The sequence below is a fragment of the Dermochelys coriacea genome, chromosome 2 (genome assembly GCF_009764565.3).
Source record: "Dermochelys coriacea isolate rDerCor1 chromosome 2, rDerCor1.pri.v4, whole genome shotgun sequence".
Classification (NCBI taxonomy): Eukaryota; Metazoa; Chordata; order Testudines; family Dermochelyidae; genus Dermochelys; species Dermochelys coriacea.
Genome location: NC_050069.1, coordinates 254691439 through 254709662, shown reverse-complemented (window position 1 = coordinate 254709662; position 18224 = coordinate 254691439). Strand labels below are relative to the sequence as shown.

Genomic DNA, 18224 nt, shown 5'->3' with positions numbered 1-18224 from the left:
AGCCAGGGCTGCTGTCATATAAAGGGCAGGCTGAATTCAGGGAAGGGAGAGGAGAACCTTCAGCCTCTCCTTGACTGCTAGGCAGAAAGCTAGGGACTGCAGCCCTGCAGGGAGCAGGCTAGAAGCAAGTTTTCTGGAGGAAAGACTCAGCAGAAGGGAGCAGAAAGACTCTCCTTAACTTGCAAGCAGAGGGCCTGTGGAGTGAGACCCGCAGGTAATAGGCACTGCAGGAGATTCTTGGGCAAGGGAAAAGGACATCGTTTATACATGACACTTACATTAAACTGTTTTATTTGGGAGAAAATAAAGGGTTATCTTTAAGAATGGGACTGAAATCCTGATGCTCTTGGGATTGTTTTTTAAATACATTGGCTGGTGAGTTGGTCCACTGCCTTATATCCTTAATATATATTTTAAAAAAAGCTAAACAAATGAAAGTCTCTGCTATGCAAACAATAAATATTTTGTTTGAAATTAAGTCTTGAAATTAGTATTTGTGATCTCTGTTGCTTTTGAGCCTCAACTGTATTCAGTGGGTTTATATTTGATAAAACAAGTTCCTCCATCCCTGTTCATCACAGGTTTGAACAGAATATTTGTGAACAGGATATAGTTCTTGTGATCTCTGCTTTCCAGATAGTCCTCCCCATCACAGTGAAACCCACGCTGTGCTGAATATTTATGGTACAAGTGAGAGAGAAGTACTGTTCCAAACTAACCCATAAAAACAACATCATACAGGGTGCTATATTTGTTACCATGATAGTAACTGAAGTTTGGGGAAATAGTCTTGTTCAGGTTTATATATAAATCCTGAGTGTAGGATTCTCCCATTGATAAATGGACACAAATCTGACATCGGGAATCATAGCATTCAAAAACTGGTAGGAGAACACTTCAGCCTCTCTGGCCACTCAGTAAAAGACTTAAGGGTGGCAATTTTGCAACAGAAAAGCTTCAAAAACAGACTCCCAGGCGAAACTACTGAGCTTGAATTAATATGCAAACTAGATACCATTAACTTGGGTTTGAATAGAGACTGGGCGTGGCTGGGTCATTATATATATATTGACCCATGTTAAGTATCCTCACCTTCTTGTGAACTTGTCTAAATGGGCCACCTTGATTATCACTACAAAAGTTTTTTTTCTCCTGCTGATAATAGCTCATCTTAATTAATTACAGGTTTCAGAGTAGCAGCCGTGTTAGTCTGTATTCGCAAAAAGAAAAGGAGTACTTGTGGCACCTTATGCTCAAATAAATTTGTTAGTCTCTAAGGTGCCACAAGTACTCCTTTTCTTTTTGCTTAATTAATTAGCCTCTTATAGTTTGTATGGCAACTTCCACCGTGTGTGTGTGTGTGTGTGTGTGTGTGTGTGTGTGTGTATATGTATATGTATGTATATATATACTTACTATATGTTCCATTCTATGCATCCGATGAAGTGGGCTGTAGCCCCTGAAAGCTTATGCTGTAATAAATTTTGTTAGTCTCTAAAGTGCCACAAGTACTCCTGTTCTTTTTGTGGATAGAGACTAACACGGCTGCTACCCTGAAACCTCCCATTGAGAAGTATCTTTGCCTGTAATGGGTAGATCTTCCAAAGTGCTCAGCAGCCAGTGGCTCCCTCTGAAATCTGGCCATTATGGCCTGATGCTAATAACACTTTCACTTATGTAAAGAAGGAGTAAGTCCACTGAAGTATATAGTTAACACCAGTGAAAGTGAAATTGCAATGGGCTCCAACACTCAAGGAACAATAAGAGTCATACAGGTTCTGAAAGCTTACCTCTGACCCTATATAATGGTTTATATAGCATTGGAGTTAACTGTGTAGTTGGGAAGTGCCAAAAGGTGCTATGATAAAGGCATTTTTTGTGCACACATTTTAACTTTCTTTGTGGAAGTCCTCTGGCTCCCACCATTTGGCCCTAAACCCAAAAAGTCACTGCTGCCAACGGCCACTGTAGCAAATGTTCCACCCTTATAAATCAAGACTTCCTGGACAATCCTTCCAATTTATTATAAGTGTGTAATAACAAAACAGACTTAACAAAATTGGAAGTGAAAAATAGGCCAGTTTCATGGAGCTCCCAGCTACCTACCTTGTCATGCCTGAGTCATGAAAGTCAATTCCTGCGCCAATAGAGCTAAGTATCACTTGGAGCTATATAAAATTTGTCTTACAATGACATTTAAATAGATGGATGCATGACAGATATCCTCAGCCAGTGTCAGGAAAGGCAGTAGCCTGAATCTTGGCAACCTCTTGGAACATGAGGGATACACCTGAAGGCATAAGAAAGTGTTCATCGGTAAAGAATATTTCAAAATCTCTTGGAAGATGATACAGGTGGCTCTCTCTCATGTCAAGAGTTTTATCTACCTCTTCAAATTCACTAAGTAGCCTCCTGGCTCTGCATAAGGCACTATGATGGCCAATTAAAAAAAATGATCATGCCTTTCTGAGGGGGAAGCAGATAGTGTTTTGCATCCTATGGGGCATAAACCTTTGGTGGCAGGCTGTTGACTTAGTTCTGAAACCATCCTACCCAACCTGGGAGAGGGTTGGGAAGGAAGTCATGGAGCAGAACTTGCCACAAAGACAAGAATTTCAGTTTTGTAAAGGATTTTTTTCTTTTCCCAATGTACCCACTCCCATTTTTTTGTACAGCGTTGGAAAACATATATACTGTAATTATATTGGCGCATGTGTAGGGTCTGTTGCCACATCACTTGGAGTTGATAACTGTGATGGGAGTAGGATCCATGGCCAATGTGGAAAAGCAACAGTGCAGTAATCTTAGCCAAATGGACCAGGAGTGTCTGTGCTGAAGGCAGTGGGGGAGAAACCTGAATGTATCAGAAGTAAAACCAAGCATTTTGCCAGCAATCTTCAAACTAGACTCTTTTAATCAAAGCAATTGCTACAGCAATGCCAAAGACACATAAATTAGACCTTAAATAAGAGTAAGCAGACAAAAGCCAATACACTGCATTATGAGAGATTGGAGGTGGGGGGAAGACTGCTGCCAAAGTTAGTAAGTGATTCTGTTGGTATATAAAATCATTCGGGAGGCAAATGGGAACTACCTACTACGAAGCATGTATCATATACTCTGTCTTCATACATAATTAAAAGATCTGACGATAAAGCACTCAGATGCAATAGACAAAGCCTGATAAGAATAAAAAATGAAGTAAAGAAAGCAGAAGCCAAGATTTTGGGGAGCACACAGAAGACCTTCCAGTCAAGATGAACAACATACATTAGCTGTAAGCACCTACCATGTAAAGCCAACTGAACAGACAAAATAAACAAAGCAGGGGTGAGATGTTTGTAAATCTTCCTAGATGAGCAGGGCAGACAGGCAGGGTTAGCTCTAGTACCATGTGCAATTCCTAACAATAAGAAGCCGACCCAGGTGCCACCATGCTCTTCTTTTTGGAGGGTTATCCTCTAGAGCGGATAGGCTTCTGACAGTGTTACAGAATAATTTGATTTTTGCATGTGTTGGTTTCTCTGAGCACCCTGAAATGTGGGAATCCTAAATCATAAGAGCAAGGCTTCTGTCTGAGCCTCTTTCAATCAACAGTTCATTTGGGTGGATAGTCACTTGTTAACTGGTTTGGTAGCTGAAAGAAACAAAGTAGTTTGTAACCCACATTAGGAGATTGTGGGTCTGTCTCTCCCTCCCCTGGCTGGGCCACATAAGAAGTTAATGAGTTTGCTACGGGTTGCCAGTTAGAAGCCTTAGTTTTTGAGCTTGTGCTTTTAACGGTAAAGGGCTAGAATACAAACCTTTTTACAAAGTGAGCTACAAACAGAGGTTAAAGCAAAGGGGAATGATGGAGACCATGTAGCTCCTCCTCCTCCTCTGTTAAAAGAAGGGGCTTTGCCTCCTGTGCTCGGCTTGAATAGCAATGTTCCCCCCCCCCCCCCCGGCTTCCTCCCTTCTGGTTTCAATCTTCTTTAACCACTGGCTACAATTCTCTCTCTCTCTCTCTCTTTTCAGGGTCTTTTCCTTCTCCTTTGATTTCATACATTCTGTTATTCCTGCAGCCAGTATTCAGCTGTCAGCACCAGAAGGAGCAGCAGAGCCCTGAAAAGTGAAATTGATGGGATCCTACTCCGTTCCATTTTACTCCTCCTAGGCAGACTACTTCCCTGAGTAGTTGTATCAGTTTCATTTTCCTGCAGTTCTTGACAGCACCTCTGAGCAAATTACACAAGTGGGAGGGAGGGAGACCAGGTGCAGTTCTTCAACAGGGAATTTTTAAAAGCTTAGGCAGTTCAAGAATGTGTAGAGCCTGATCCAAATGCAACCCTAGGGTTAGGGGTGGTGGTTGGTAAATGGAGAGCTGATCCATGTTTCAGAAGCAGGACACTGTACCTTTAAAAAGTGTGACCTACCGTCATCCCTTAAAAGAAAAATGGGGGCAGGTCAGCCAGTGAGCACTTAGCTTGAATCTAGCGCCCTCCTCTGGTCTAGGGAGGAGCAGAGACGGCTAGGTCCAGCTTTCTGTCCATTGGAGGAAGTGGTGATAGCATGAGGCCCCTAGCCACGTTAAAGAGGAAAAGGAAGGGGGTGGGGCATCCATGAAAAGGTGAGGCGAGACTGGTAGGTGGACCAAGGAGTAACAGCAAGAGAATGGTGCATGTTTGGCTTTATGAAATATAGACAGTATCTGCCCCCTCTCTGCATGTCCCAAATTGCATCCTCTCTCTAAATGCCACTCTTGCTGCCTACAGAAGGGTTAAACCTCACACACTATATTGCTCCTGAGCCTTGACATTTTTGGAAAGCCTTTTAGATGATCATCCCAACATTTCTCTGTTGCGGCGTTAAGCAGCCTCCGGTTTTACGCTAATAGGATTGTACTGAATGTTCTGCCGTTGTATATCATCCAAATTGCCTGTTTTCAATAGCGTTGAAAAAGACAGGATGGGGTTGGTTTTATTTTATTAATAAAGGAGGCATCAAACCGTAACACCCCAATACACCTTTAGGAGTCATCGCCCCTCTGTACCAGCGATTCCTTTGCCTCGCCACAAGCACCTGGGGGAGAAGACTGCAGCAGGAGGGTCACGGCATTAGAGTGCCTGGGCTGTAAATGAATCCTGCCTCCCTGGGTGTGGCAGCCCAAGAACAAAGCGGGGGGTTGAATGCCTGGGGTAGCCGCGGGAGGAAGGGCAGGAGAGAGGAGCGGGTGCCCAGACCGAGGCAGGCACCAGCGGCCTGACTGAAGGCCCGGGGGCGTGGGCAGAGCCGCAGCAGCCAGAGGGGCTCGGAGGGGTGGGGTTAGAGGAGACAGGGCGACCCCAGAGGGCGGCTGGGCTGGGTGCGTGCAGGAGCCCCCGGGGGGGACGCAGGGGCAGCGAGATGCGGCTGCAGCGCGCGGGGCCGGAGGAGCGAGAGCAGCAGGCGGGAGCCTCGGGGGAGGGCTGGGGATGTAGCCCGGGGGGGGGGGGGCCGCCACGGCGGCAGAGCGGAGTCTAGGCGGGCGGGCGGGCGGGCTAAAGGCGCGTCCCCATGGCAACGCGCCGTGCGTGCCCTCCCCCCCCCCCCGGTAAGGCCGGGATTTACAGCCCCACCCTGTGGGCCGCCGCCACCGGGCGGGTCCACTTCCTGCCTAGCCGGGGAAGAGTTAACGCCGGGGAGGCCCGGCTCCGGCTCCCGGGCCAGGCGGCGCGGCCCCCGGGAGAGGGGCGGGGGCGGGGGGATGCTCCGCCCCCCCGCAGCTGGGTCCGAATGGGCTGGACCTCGGTGCAAGTGGCGCTTCCTCTCTTCCCCGCTGCGAGCGGCAGCCTGCCCGCCGACCTCCCCTCTCGCCCCCCGGCACCGAGTGTCATTCAGCTCCCGCTCCTCAGACCCATCGCAATAGCCGCCGCCTGCTGCGTGCGTGCGTGCGTGTGTGAGAGTGAGTGAGTGTGCGGGGATGGGGCTGGTGTGTGTCTCTGTTTACCCGGGAGCTCTCGCAGGGCAGGAGCTGAAGCTGCTGGGTGTTGACTGAGGATCCCCCCCCCCCCCGCGCAGAACGTGGCTTGGTTTCCCCTTTGCCAAAGGGGAGCAATTAGCACTAATCTCCAGAGGTGCAAAGACACCAGCCCCCCCCCCCCACCACCACCACCTCCCCCGCCCCACCAAAGAGCCACCGCGGGGGCAAGCCGGCTCTTCGCCGAACTGCCGGGGCCGCTGGATTAAGTAACTCCCGGAGAGCCGCACTCACTCACTCCCGCACGCAGAGCGAACATGAAGGAAAAGCCAATGATAAAAACCGCTAAAATGCAAGGAAACGTGATGGTAAGTGGCTGCTGCTGCCGCCTCCAACGACTGTAAGTAATTGTGGGGCTCGTTCCTCGGGCTTGCAACTAGGCTCACCCCCTCCGCTTTAGTGGAAGCATGTGGGGTGCCCCTGGCCGGCACTTCAGCCCCCCTCCCCACCCCCACTTTCGCTTTGCTTGGAGATCCCTCCTCTCAGGCTCGGTAGATGGTGAATCGTGGCTGTGGAGTGCCCCTTTCCTAGCAGGGTTTTGCTTAGGCAGAGGCTCCCCGTGTGCCAGGGTCCTCTCTCCTGCTCTTGCTAGGCTCTGTGCCAGGGAGAGGGGCATTGACTTGAACCTGTGGGTTTGGAGGGAGCCCCCCCTGTGCCCCCACCCAACGCAAGCGACTGCTCTGCTGTCTCTGCCCTCTGCTGCAGCTGTTGCCCGGACTCTTGTGGCGAGAGAAGCGGGCACAGGCTGGCTGGGTGATGGCAAGAACCTCGCCCCCCAGGATTACAACATGTCTGGAGAAGGGGGTGAGGTGCTTTTGGGGGGAGCTGCCGAGCCGAAGTGGATCGCTGCACAGACAACTTGGATAACTTGAGGGCCATGGTGGGGTTTTCCCTCTTCCTGGTCTGCCTCCTGCGTGACTATAGCAGTTGTATGTGTGTGTTGCCCCGCACGTCCATCGTTCAGCCAACGGGGCTGGGGGGAAAACCCCCACCAAAGGCGGATGATCTCCCGGAGGAAGTGCCGGTTGCCATCTTGTGCTGCTAGAGAGATGTTTGTCTGTGTTGTCTGCTGTCTTGAGCCGCTTGAGGTGTTTGGGTTTTGCTTGGTGGGGGTAGTTCTCCCCCCCTCCCCTTTGCTTGCACGAGCTGATGCTCTGCCGAAGTGCAGGGCTGCCGTGGGGAGTGGAAGTGGATTGCAGCTGGGTCGTGGCGGTCTTCGTGCTGAGCAAGGGATGCCGTGAGGCGTGATCGCTTTACAGAGGGCTTGGCTTCCAAAAAGAACTTATCGTAAAGAACCCTGAAGCCGTTCAAAGACACCTGTTGATGATTTTTAAAAAAAAAACCCCAAAAGCAAATGCAAACCTGTGAGATTTGTATCCCGCGTGCCCGCCTCTTAGGGAAATGCTCCCATTTAATGTAACGGAGGCAGCACGCGTTTCCCCCCCCCCCCCCAGACGTGTAAGAAACGGCCAAGGTGTTCGAAATCCCGTGGTAAAACCACTCATTCTCTATACTACGAGGACAATCACGTTGCTTTTTCTAGCATTAGTTTTAACAGGAAGGTGCAGTGCGATGTGACCTGTGAATTCAAGGGAGGGAGCTGAACAGGAACTTCTGCAAACATTTCCCCCCTGGAATTTTACCTTGCGTGTGATTGCAGCGTATTCTTTTTTTATTATGCCTGTAAAAATACTTGGTGCTGGGGTTCTCTACCATGCGGGAATGTACTTTTTTTTTTCTTAAACTACTGTTGTAAAGGTCATTATAGTCCTTGACTAGAGTGATATCCACCACTAAAAGAATCATTAACCGCATGAGATGATGCTGTCTATTAAAGGACAGTGTTAACCTAATTTACATACACAACGTCACAGCATTAATAAAAACCTTTAACATAGTACCCTTTGGGCTCTACAGTCAAGAAATAATTGGAGGGAAGGGATCCCATTACTATTACTTATTCAAAGGGCTGTATCTTCTGGTGTTCTTTCTCTAAAAAAGAAAAGGAGGACTTGTGGCACCTTGGAGACTAACAAATGTATTTGAGCATAAGCTTTCGTGAGCTACAGCTCACTTCATCGGATGCTATAGCTCACGAAAGCTTATGCTCAAATACATTTGTTAGTCTGAGGTGCCACAAGTACTCCTTTTCTTTTTGCGAATACAGACTAACACGGCTGCTACTCTGAAACCTGTTGTTTCTCTGTGTGACAAAAATGGAATCCATCTAAGCACTTCTGTGCTAATGCATGCGAGACTAGAGTGCCTGATTTAAAAACAAAATAATACTATAGGAGCTGTCCGCCCAATCAGAGCCTGATGCGATAGGACTCAATGGAGGTTTGGCCACTGACTTCGGGTTAGCAGGGTCTTGTTAAATCGCAGCCATAAGGTCTTATTGGCCACTCAACAGTCTGTCCCCCAACTCCAGTGCCAGTTTTTAATCTTGATTTTGAAAAAATATTTTCAAGCTGAATTGTAATGCATACTGAGAGATTTTTAGGAGAGCATAACCGTTAAAGTGGCATGGGTGACTGACTTGGATTCATACTACTTAACTTTGGAGGTTTGTTTTACTTGTAGGAGAACTTGTTTCTGTTATAATTTGGCCACAGGGACCTATAATTTGGTTTGTGGTAATTGAGCATGTAGCTAATATTTAAAGTGAGGGTTGACTTTTTTTTAATTTGATGGATTCAGAATATTTCATCCAGAAAATACTGAACAGCTTTTAACTTTCCTCAAAGTAATTACTAGATCAGATCCTGAAATCTAGGGCAAAACTCCCATTGACTTTAATGGAAATTCTAGCAACTTCAAATTGGTGCATTTCTTATCCTGGTACACTTTCTTAAAAATGTTATTTCAGTAAGTTTAATTTAACCCTTTTTATTACTAGGAAAAAATGTAATCTTTGGTTATTCATATTAAAGACTAATATTTTAAGTGTTCTTGCTAGATAATGCACATGGCAATATACTTTTTAAAAAAATCCTGCATGTAGTATGCATGCCTGTATGTGTTGTCTGAAGTAACTGTGATTGTATTTACAATATGTATTATCTTAATTACCTGGCAGAATTTGAAAAGTCACTGAAAATTCAAAGCTTGCTTTTTTCTTTTTTTCTTTTTTCTTTTTTTTTTTTTGACAGTTTCACTGTTGCTTTGGATCTTGACAAGCAACTACGTACATATTGATTTTCTTCCTCTTTAAAAATCTCTCTTAAAATGAGATTTTTTTTCTTAAAATGATGTGACAGTGTGTGAGAATCTTGGTCCATTGGCCTCTTACCTCACAATGCGCCCTGATGTGTGGTGATAGCTCATGGAGTCACTACATCTGGGGATGTCTTTTTTTTTTTTTAAACTTTAATTAGACCAGCCAAAAGAGAAGTCTTACTTGTGAGAGTAAGATACATTTTTGTATCCTTGTGGCAGTCTTTCACAATATCTATTAAAAAAAAATTTTTACCTGGACAAGTGTCCATTTTTATTTTACTGAACTCTTTCCTATCCATCAATTGAGCTGAGGGACTATCCTACATGGAAACACAGTTCACAGCCTTGATAATGGAGCTTTTCTTATTTTCATGGGAATGCTTTGGCAAGTGGTCAGTTGTTTCCTTTTATAAACTAGGTCATATTCCATGAGCTTGTCAGGATGTTTTTCAAACTATTGTATAAGGACTTGAATGATATTGGGCAAACTCTTTGCTCCTGTCGTTATATACAAGTATTACTTATTACTTAATTTTAATTAGAACTTTATTCCCCTTGGTTCCCCATCAATCTGAGCCAAGTCTGGCAAATGAATACTATTCCCTCAAGTATGCATGTTTTATAAATCTATAGCTCCCTGGCTTTGCAGTGGCTGTCACCTCACACATGCTAATTTTCTTATATATTTGCAACAAAAACAATAGATGACTGTTTATTTTAGAAAAGGATCTCCAAAGCAGTGAGACCTACAGGATCAAAGTCTGCCTCCGCTTACACCAGTGAAAACCCAGTGAGCCAAATTCATGGCAGGCACAATTGCACTGAAGTCAGTGAAGTTGCACCCACATTTGCCAGTTGTGAACTTGTCATGTAGAGTTCAGTGCGAGAATGGCTTTAGTGAAGTGGTACATGAATAATGGAGGGCAGAACTGTATGCAAGGGACAGTTTTATGACTGTGTTTTGTCCAAGCAATTTATTATTCAAAGGAGCAGTGAGAGGAACATGCACATCAATAGAACCCATTGTGTCTGTTAGCAACAGAGTGGTGCTGCTGTCCAGTTCTTGTTCTGAATTTCATCATCTGGCTACAGCAGGGGTCGGCAACCTTTCAGAAGTGGTGTGCCGAGTCTTCATTTATTCACTTTAATTTAAGGTTTCGTGTGCCAATAATACATTTTAACGTTTTTTAGAAGGTCTCTCCCTAGAAGTCTATATATTGTATAACTAAACTATTGTCGTATGTAAAATAAACAAGGTTTTCAAAATGTTTAAGAAGCTTCATTTAAAATTAAATTAAAATGCTGATCTTACGCCACCGGCCTGCTCAGCCCACTGCCAGCCTGGGGTTCCATTCACCTAGGCCGGCAGTAGGCTGAGCGGGGTCTGCGGCCGGGACCCCGGCTGGCAAGGGGCCGGCAGCCAGAACCCCAAACCGGCAGCAGGCTGAGCGGGGCCAATGGTTGGGACGCCAGACTGGCAGTGGGCTGAGCAGCTCAGTCCGCTGCCGGTCTGGGGTTCCATCCACTGGCTCCTGCCAGCCAGGATCCTGGCTGCCGGCCCCGCTCAGCCCACTGCCAGTCTGAGATCCCAGCCCTGCCCACATAGAGTGGGTACCTATCTTCTCCCTGATTCTAGCCCATTCTCTTCCTTTCTCTCTACAGTGAGCTGAGGGTGGGAGTGCCCTGAGCACAGGGCTGGGGGTGAAGGAGCAGGTTGGGCTGTAGGTCTGGCCAGGAGCTAGAATGAGGGAGGGGGTTCAGGGTTGGGGCAGGAGGTTTGGATGTGGAGTGCTTACCTGGGCAGCTCCCACTTGGTGCGAGGGGTGCAGGTGGGATGGGGGGTGCAGGAGCTCCTGTTTGGTGCTCAGGGTGGGGGTGGGAATGTGAGGGGTGCAAGAGTCAGGGCATGGGATATGGGGGGGCTGGGTATGTGTGGGGGGTGCAGGTCAGGGCAGAGGGCTGGAGGTGTGTGAGGGGGGTGCAGGGCAGAGGGCTGTGTGGGGGGTGCAGGGGTCAGGGCAGGGGGCTGGGAGCACCCCCATGACCCTAGCCCACACCCCCACTCCCTGCCCAGAGCTGCTCACAGCAGGGGGCTGGAGGGGATATGCCCTGATTCCACACCCCTTCCCCAAGGCCCTGTCCCCACCTCTTCTCTGCCTTCTCCCTGGAGACTCTGCTTCTCTCTCCCCCTTCCTTGCAAGGGCCATCAGCTAATGGGCAGCAGAGAGGGAGAGGAGGAGGGGCAGGAACCCAGGAGGAAGAGGCGGGGGAGGGAGGACCTTGGCTGCCCTGCAACAGCAGCTGGCAGGACCAAGCTTCTTCACCCTGCCCCTGTGGGGGGGGGGGGGCGGGAAGAGCAGGCTGGTGTGGGCAGGATTTTTAATGACACGCTGCTACCTGCCGGGGTCCCGGCCTGGGTTTGGCAACGGGCTGAGCAGGGCTGGTGACTGGGACCCGGCAGGCAGCAGCATGTCATTAAAAATCGGCTCGCGTGCCATAGGTTGCCGACCCCGGGCTACAGTATTGTCTGTATTTAGAAAGTATCTAGACATATCTTAGGCTGCTGCATCACTTTTACATTTTACGATGATGAACACTGTGTATGTATGTATATGCACGTATAGGGCCTTGTATATGTATTATGCTAACGCTTAGTTGGAGGGCTAAGGTGGTTAGGAGAGGAACATATGGAGCCTTTTACATCTTCGCTGAATTAAAATCCAGGCCACATTAGCTGTGGCCAAAAACTGTTGCTATTTAGAGGTGAATGTCAAATAAGATTAGTGGCAAGTGTTCATAACACAAGAACTCAGTTGGCATCCTTGTTTGATGCCTCAGAGAGCCCAAGGATTGGACAGAGATAGAGCTATTCTCTCATCACCAGAGGACCATCCGTGTCACACTGAAGACATGTTGGTGCAACAAAATTGAGACACTTGATTTGCTACTGCCCTTTCTGCTGTTCAGTCTCTGGTCTTGTCAGTCTGGTGCCTGTCATGAGTAATAAATTCATATTAAAGCAATAAAAGACATCAGTGCTCTGTTGTGATTTCCCTTATTCACCATATTTCATTCCTAGGTTTATTGCTTGGAGATATAAATCACATCAGGCTGAAACTTGCCGTAATGGTTCTCAGCCAGAGTACAGTTGTTTTTGCACTGATTCAGTGTAATCAGCCCATGTGGCAACTGGTGTATCTGGATATCCACATATTGAAGTACATTGTGAAATCTCACACTCTTGACTGTCCCTTCACCTTGGCTTCCTCTTCTCTGAGCCCCACATGTCCCATTTCTTTAGAGCATGCAATACTTTGATCGCACAGCCACTTAATTGTTTGCGTGCTATTTGGATGACTGCTATCTGGGCTGACACACCAACGATTGAAGCCGGGATCTCCAGTACTGAAAGCATGAGTCTCTACAGCTTGAGCGAAAGGGCCAGGCTCCATGTCTGGGAGTTGTAACAGACTCACATCTGTGGATCAGACATAGAGGGGAATATGTAACACACCCTAACTTGATGTTATCTTAACACTATGATGTTGTGTGCCCCAGACTGTGCAGTGCCCTAGGAAGTGCCAGAATATTCAAATTGCTGGCACTGAGGCCTAGCAGAAAAGCCCCAAGATCTGCTGAGCCAGTTGTGTTGCTGTCTTACAGGTAAGTGGAAATCAGCATCTTGACACACCTAAGATGGGATGGGAGAGGAAATCTCCTTGAGGATCCACTCATGGAAATTACCCCACATCATTCCACAGGAGGACAGATTCTGCTCCCCTGAAGAGGACATGAGAACTACCCATAAACTCTGCATATCCTGTGGAAACCTCAAGAGGTCAGGCCCATTCACACAGTAGTCTTGTGCCTAAATGGCAGCTCTGGTCCCAGTTGCCACTTCCTTCCCCCCAGTGCCTGGCAATGTGAATGGTCCAGAAATAACACTGTGGTGAGAAGCCCAGCACTCAAGTCTGCCAAGTAGGAAGGTGGAGCCAGTAGCGTATCAAGTTCCCAAAGGACCTGGTGCAGTAATAGGTTAATGGCCCCTTTGCTGATTCTGAAATTTGCCCCCTTTAGCTCCCACCCCCCCACCAGCCTGTATTCCTTCCCCCTTATCGTAGCTCTGGCCTAGCTCCCCGACAGCCCCAATCCAGCCCCTGTCCTCTAGCTCCTCTCCAGACCCATCCATAGCCCAATCCAGATCTCCAGTTCCCTGCTAACTCCCCACAGCCACAGTCCAGCCCTCCCATCTACTCGCTCTTCTGTGCCCCCACAACAGCCCCCAGTTCTCCCCACCACCTCCCTTGCTCCCCTCCGCTTCTGCTCCCGTCCACTCCTCCCTGCTCTCCCTCAATTATCCTCCACCCTCTTTCACTCCAGCCCTCTGCTTCACTGACCCCCAGCCCCAATCCAATCACCCCTTCAGGCCCTTTTAGCTCTCCACCGGCCTCCCCAATCCACCTGTTTCCAGCCCTCACAAGCCGTCTCTCAGCTGTCCATGCCCTGTTCCCTTTAGCTCCACTCCACCTCCCCCCCACATTCCCATTATTCCCCTCAGCTCTGCTCCAACCCCCTCCGTGACCTGGGTCCACTCAGTTCTGCTCCATTCCCCTTCCCCCAAACTTCCCCAGTTTCCCCATTCTATCATCTCATCCAAAGTTGCCAGTTTTTCTTTGTGCTCCATCTGTCGGCGGGGGAAGGAGGAAAAGTGGGAAGGGGGCTGCATCTTCTGCCTGCGCCCCTCCACCTTTCCTGGTGCTGCAATTCCTGCATGCCTTCTCCACCTGTCCTTGCCAGCTGTGCATGCTCAGGGCCTGGGGCTGCCTTGGCTGGAGGGGGGCCCCCCATTCCAGCCACCTCTTATTCCAGGCGCCCACAGGCCCCACTCTACCCTGGAGGCTCATCTGGTTGGGCCTTGATAATCTCGTGGGCCCTGTTGTGATTGCACCACTTGCACTATTTCAGTTACTCCACTGGGCAGAGGGATAGGAACTCTTGTAGTACTTTCTATCAGAATCCTGCTCCTATGCTCCATCTTTCATATGAACCTTAGGTTATCAAGTGTCTGATAAATCAGAGCTCTTCTGCCTCCTCCTGATAGCTAGAAAGGAGAAGAAGCATTCTCTCTACTCATTTCCCCCTCAGTATCTGAGTTCTGATTATTCAGAGTCTAGTCGGCCCCTCCCCAAGCCTTCCTGCTTGGGGTCTGTCTTTCCTGTAAATAGCTCCAATGCCTGCATCTGCTCCTCAAAGCTTTCAAAGCAGCAAAGGGGAAATTTACATGATTCCTGTGATTTACTACTACCCACAGGTTTCTCAATAGAGCTGCACCTGTGACCAGATCTCGTCAATTCCACTCTGCTGTTGCTCCTTAAATCTCTAAACAGTGGAGGCCCCGGAGCTGTGTCTCTGCCTGCAGACTCAGGAAGACAACACCACGGTGGTCCACATTTGGAAGGTTACTGTCACGAATAAAGTTTAGAAATTTTATTTATTTTTAAAAAGAAATCCAAACCCTAATGTGTGCAGAGATTGATGGCTTAACCTCCTACCCAACCTCCTACCCCTTCACTTGACTGTCAAAGTTCCCTACTTTTCCCTGATGAATTAATTTTTCAAGTCCCGTGAAGATATGGCATGTTGTCCTTTGTTGCCATGCTCTAAGTGCAGTCACTGACAACTGTGCAAAATGAGTGTCAGATGGTACTGTTCTGATTGGTTAGAATTTTGCACTCACTTTGCTTAGGTGTAAGACACTACCAAAGGGGGACGGCAATGGAGAATCAGGCCCATAGTGACCACAGAGCAAATATCAGGTTGGGAGAAAATTTCTGATGGTAAAGGAGTCTTTAATCTAGCAGAGAAAGGCGTAGCAAGATCCAACGGCTAGACCCAAAACTAGGCAAATTCAAACTAGAAATAACCCACACAATTTTACCAGTGAGGGTAGTTAGCCATTGGAACCGCTTACCTAAGAATGTGATGGAGTCTCTATCACTTAAAGTGCTTAAAACAAGATTGGATTTTTTTCTAAAATATATCCTCTATCACAGCCAGAAATTGTGGTCTTAATGCAAGAATCACTTGGTGAAATTCTATGGCATGTGTGTACAGACTTGTTGATTGTAATGGTATGTTCTGGCATTAAATCTGTTAATGTAAGTGGTTTGATATCCTCAAAAGCACAATACCTATGTAAACATGTTCTGTTTTCTGGGATTCTGGTGCGTGTGTGTTATCTATATATCACGCTGATATGCAGTGGCTCATGTGAGATTACCAAGCAAAGCCAATTTATTAAATTGTTTTGTGTGTGGTAAATCTTGTATAATCCACTGATGCACGGTGCTATCATTTAGAAAGTGAAGCCTTCCTACTATGGAGTGCAAAATATAGAAGACTCATATGGTGTTGTTTTCAAAAGGAAGGTGATGGCTGGAAGTGAAGTTTTAAACTATATCAAGCTTGCAGAACAGAGGCACGGATACTGACGTTGTTTCTGCAGCAGCCAGCTTGGTTGGTTCTACGGAAACTGCAGGTCTGCCAGGCCCACCCATTTTGGGTGTGTCTATGCTACTTTGAGGAAAGCTTATAGGGACACTGATTGCATGAGATGTCTGGATGTCTTGCTTGCCCTTGCAGTGGTTTAGCATGTCCCTACTGAAATGCTGCTTTTGACAGAGCTATATTGGTGCATCCATGGTTGTACCTGTGCAGTTCTGGGAATTCCTGAAGCAACTGTTCCATAATGCTTAATGCCATTGCTGTGGGTTGTGGGGGACGTACAGGTAACTTCCAAATGCTAGGCACTGCATTATGGGAACTACCTATCTGCTTAAAGGGTTAGGGTGACCAGATAGCAAGTGTGAAAAATCAGGATGAGGTTGGGGTTAATAGGTACCTATATAACACACAACCTTGAATATCGGGATTGTCCCTATAAAATTGTGACATCTGGTCACCCTATAAAGGGTCCTCACTGCTGTACTATATGAGGGTGGGGTGGAGTTACAAGAACTGAATGAGCTGGCAGTTGCAGCATTTCTGGCTTTTTGGCCAGTGGGAGAAACCACTGCAGATGGCATGAGTTCAGCTGGATCTGAGTTACAACCAGAGCTTGTAAAACACTTAGGATTACTGTTGTGTATGTCTGCAAGGCATTGAACAGGAACTGCAAACCCAAAGCTTTCCCACTGCAGTACAGAGGATGTGTGGGGTTTTTTTTGTTTTTGTTTTGTTTTTTTTTGTTTTTTTCACCTAATGTAGATAAGGCCTCATGGGTGATGTGGCCCACTGTTTTCAGGTTTTTTTTTCCAGGTGAAATCCTCCCAAACCTATTAAAGAACAGGTGGAATGTGAAAAGCTCCCTTGTATTTGATCAAATCTCCGTGAGTCTGTATTGCGAGAAGTAAGCAGTGTGTATTTTCAGTGTGTGAAGATGATCCAGAAATTGAAAACATAAGGCTTACCTTCAGATGAAGTAAAATCATCTGCACTCATGGCTGCTGCATGCCCTGATGCAGCAGACTGCATATGTGACAAGCAAAGTGGTCAGCTCTAGTGTGAGAAATCCCTTTTAGGTTGAGTTAGAATCATCTGCCTGGCACAACCTTCTATTAGCTCAGGCATGCATACAGGCAGTATGCAAGTTTATTGGGGATGAATTCTGGTAACCCATTAGAGGACCTAATTCTGAAATCATTATTCAGTCTTTATTCAGGCAAAACTTCCACAAAACTTAATGGGATTACTTCTCCCATTGAACTCAATTTACCTGAGAAACTGACTTCAGGATTGACTCTAGAGATATTAAATATCTTAAATATTAAATATTAAATATTTTAAAGATTTGAAATGATGAAATACACTGAATTTTACCAAAAGAGGGGAGGGCAAAGAAAGAAAATAAAAGAAAAACAGAGCAAGACATTTTAAAACTCAGGTGGTTACAATTTCAGGCCCTGATCCTGCAATTGACTGCACAGTCACATATATACTGGAGTGAATGTGGCCTCATTCTGCATGTTTTCTACCTGCAGAATCTCATCAGTCCCTCAGATTGCTCACAGGGTTTGCCAGACTCCAGGACCTTTGTTCAGCTGTGACTTTATTGATGATGCAGATGTGTGCTAGAGATATGGCAATCAAGGATGATATCTGGCATGTTTTGTTTGGTTACCCTTTTGCACTGATGATATTAAAAACACAGATGGAAAATGGAATTATAGTTAGACATGTTTCCTCTACTATAAATACTGAATGTTTTTTCTATAATATATAACACAACCAGAACATCCCAGAAATGAGTTTATATTGCTTTTTTTCTTGTCTAATTATGAGGATGTGAAAAACATACTTGTACTAATGTCTTCTCATCAGGCTTTAAGAGGGTTGAAGTACCTTTCATGAAGATCTAGTTTGTGAAGCAAATGATTGTAATGCGAGAATGTTACTCTTTATGAACTCTGGTTATTGATCCAGTTAAAAACAGATCTGTGGTCCATAGGAAGGATATCTGAAATTTTGGTGAATGGAGCAGTTGTTAAAAATTACAGCATGTCTTTATTTTAATAGGGCCCAGTCCTGCCTAATCTTCCCATTCATTGGGAGCTTTCCCAGTGAAGAAAGTTCAGGGTCAGTCTCATACTGTTCTTGCACTGTATTGTTTCTGCATATTGTATTGCAACTTAATATTTTAAATTTGTTAAAATCCCTTTTTTTAAAATAAAGATGTTTTTCTAGATGTTCTGGACACTTTCCTTGAATTCAAACATGTAAAAGAATCTAACAATGAGTTGCATTAAAAGTATTAAGTTTTCTATTGATCTTGTATTTTCATTTCTTTGAGCTATAGAAAGTTGTTTTTATAGATGGATTTTGCCTTTATTAAGGGACTGATTCTTACAGTGTGTTTGTACAGCACCTAGCACAACAGGTACCCTGGTTGTGGGGTGGGTGTCTTTGGATGCTACCTAAGGCAAACAAATAAATACATGATATTTATAAG

The 18224-nt window shown here is 46.3% G+C and overlaps 1 protein-coding gene across 2 annotated transcripts in view; it reads left to right on the top strand.

Annotated features, from left to right (window-relative positions):
• DPP6 (dipeptidyl peptidase like 6) overlaps positions 1-18224 on the top strand; it is an 868888-nt gene that overhangs the window by 87689 nt on the left and 762975 nt on the right. The window contains exon 1 of one of the 2 annotated variants that reach the window (XM_038391575.2): positions 6137-6306. The exons of the other annotated variant lie outside the window; for it this stretch is intronic. Coding sequence (XP_038247503.1) covers positions 6256-6306 — 51 coding nt within the window. The 5' untranslated portion in view covers positions 6137-6255. Of the gene's footprint in view, positions 1-6136; positions 6307-18224 lie in introns of those variants that run through there. 2 annotated transcript variants of the gene reach the window in all.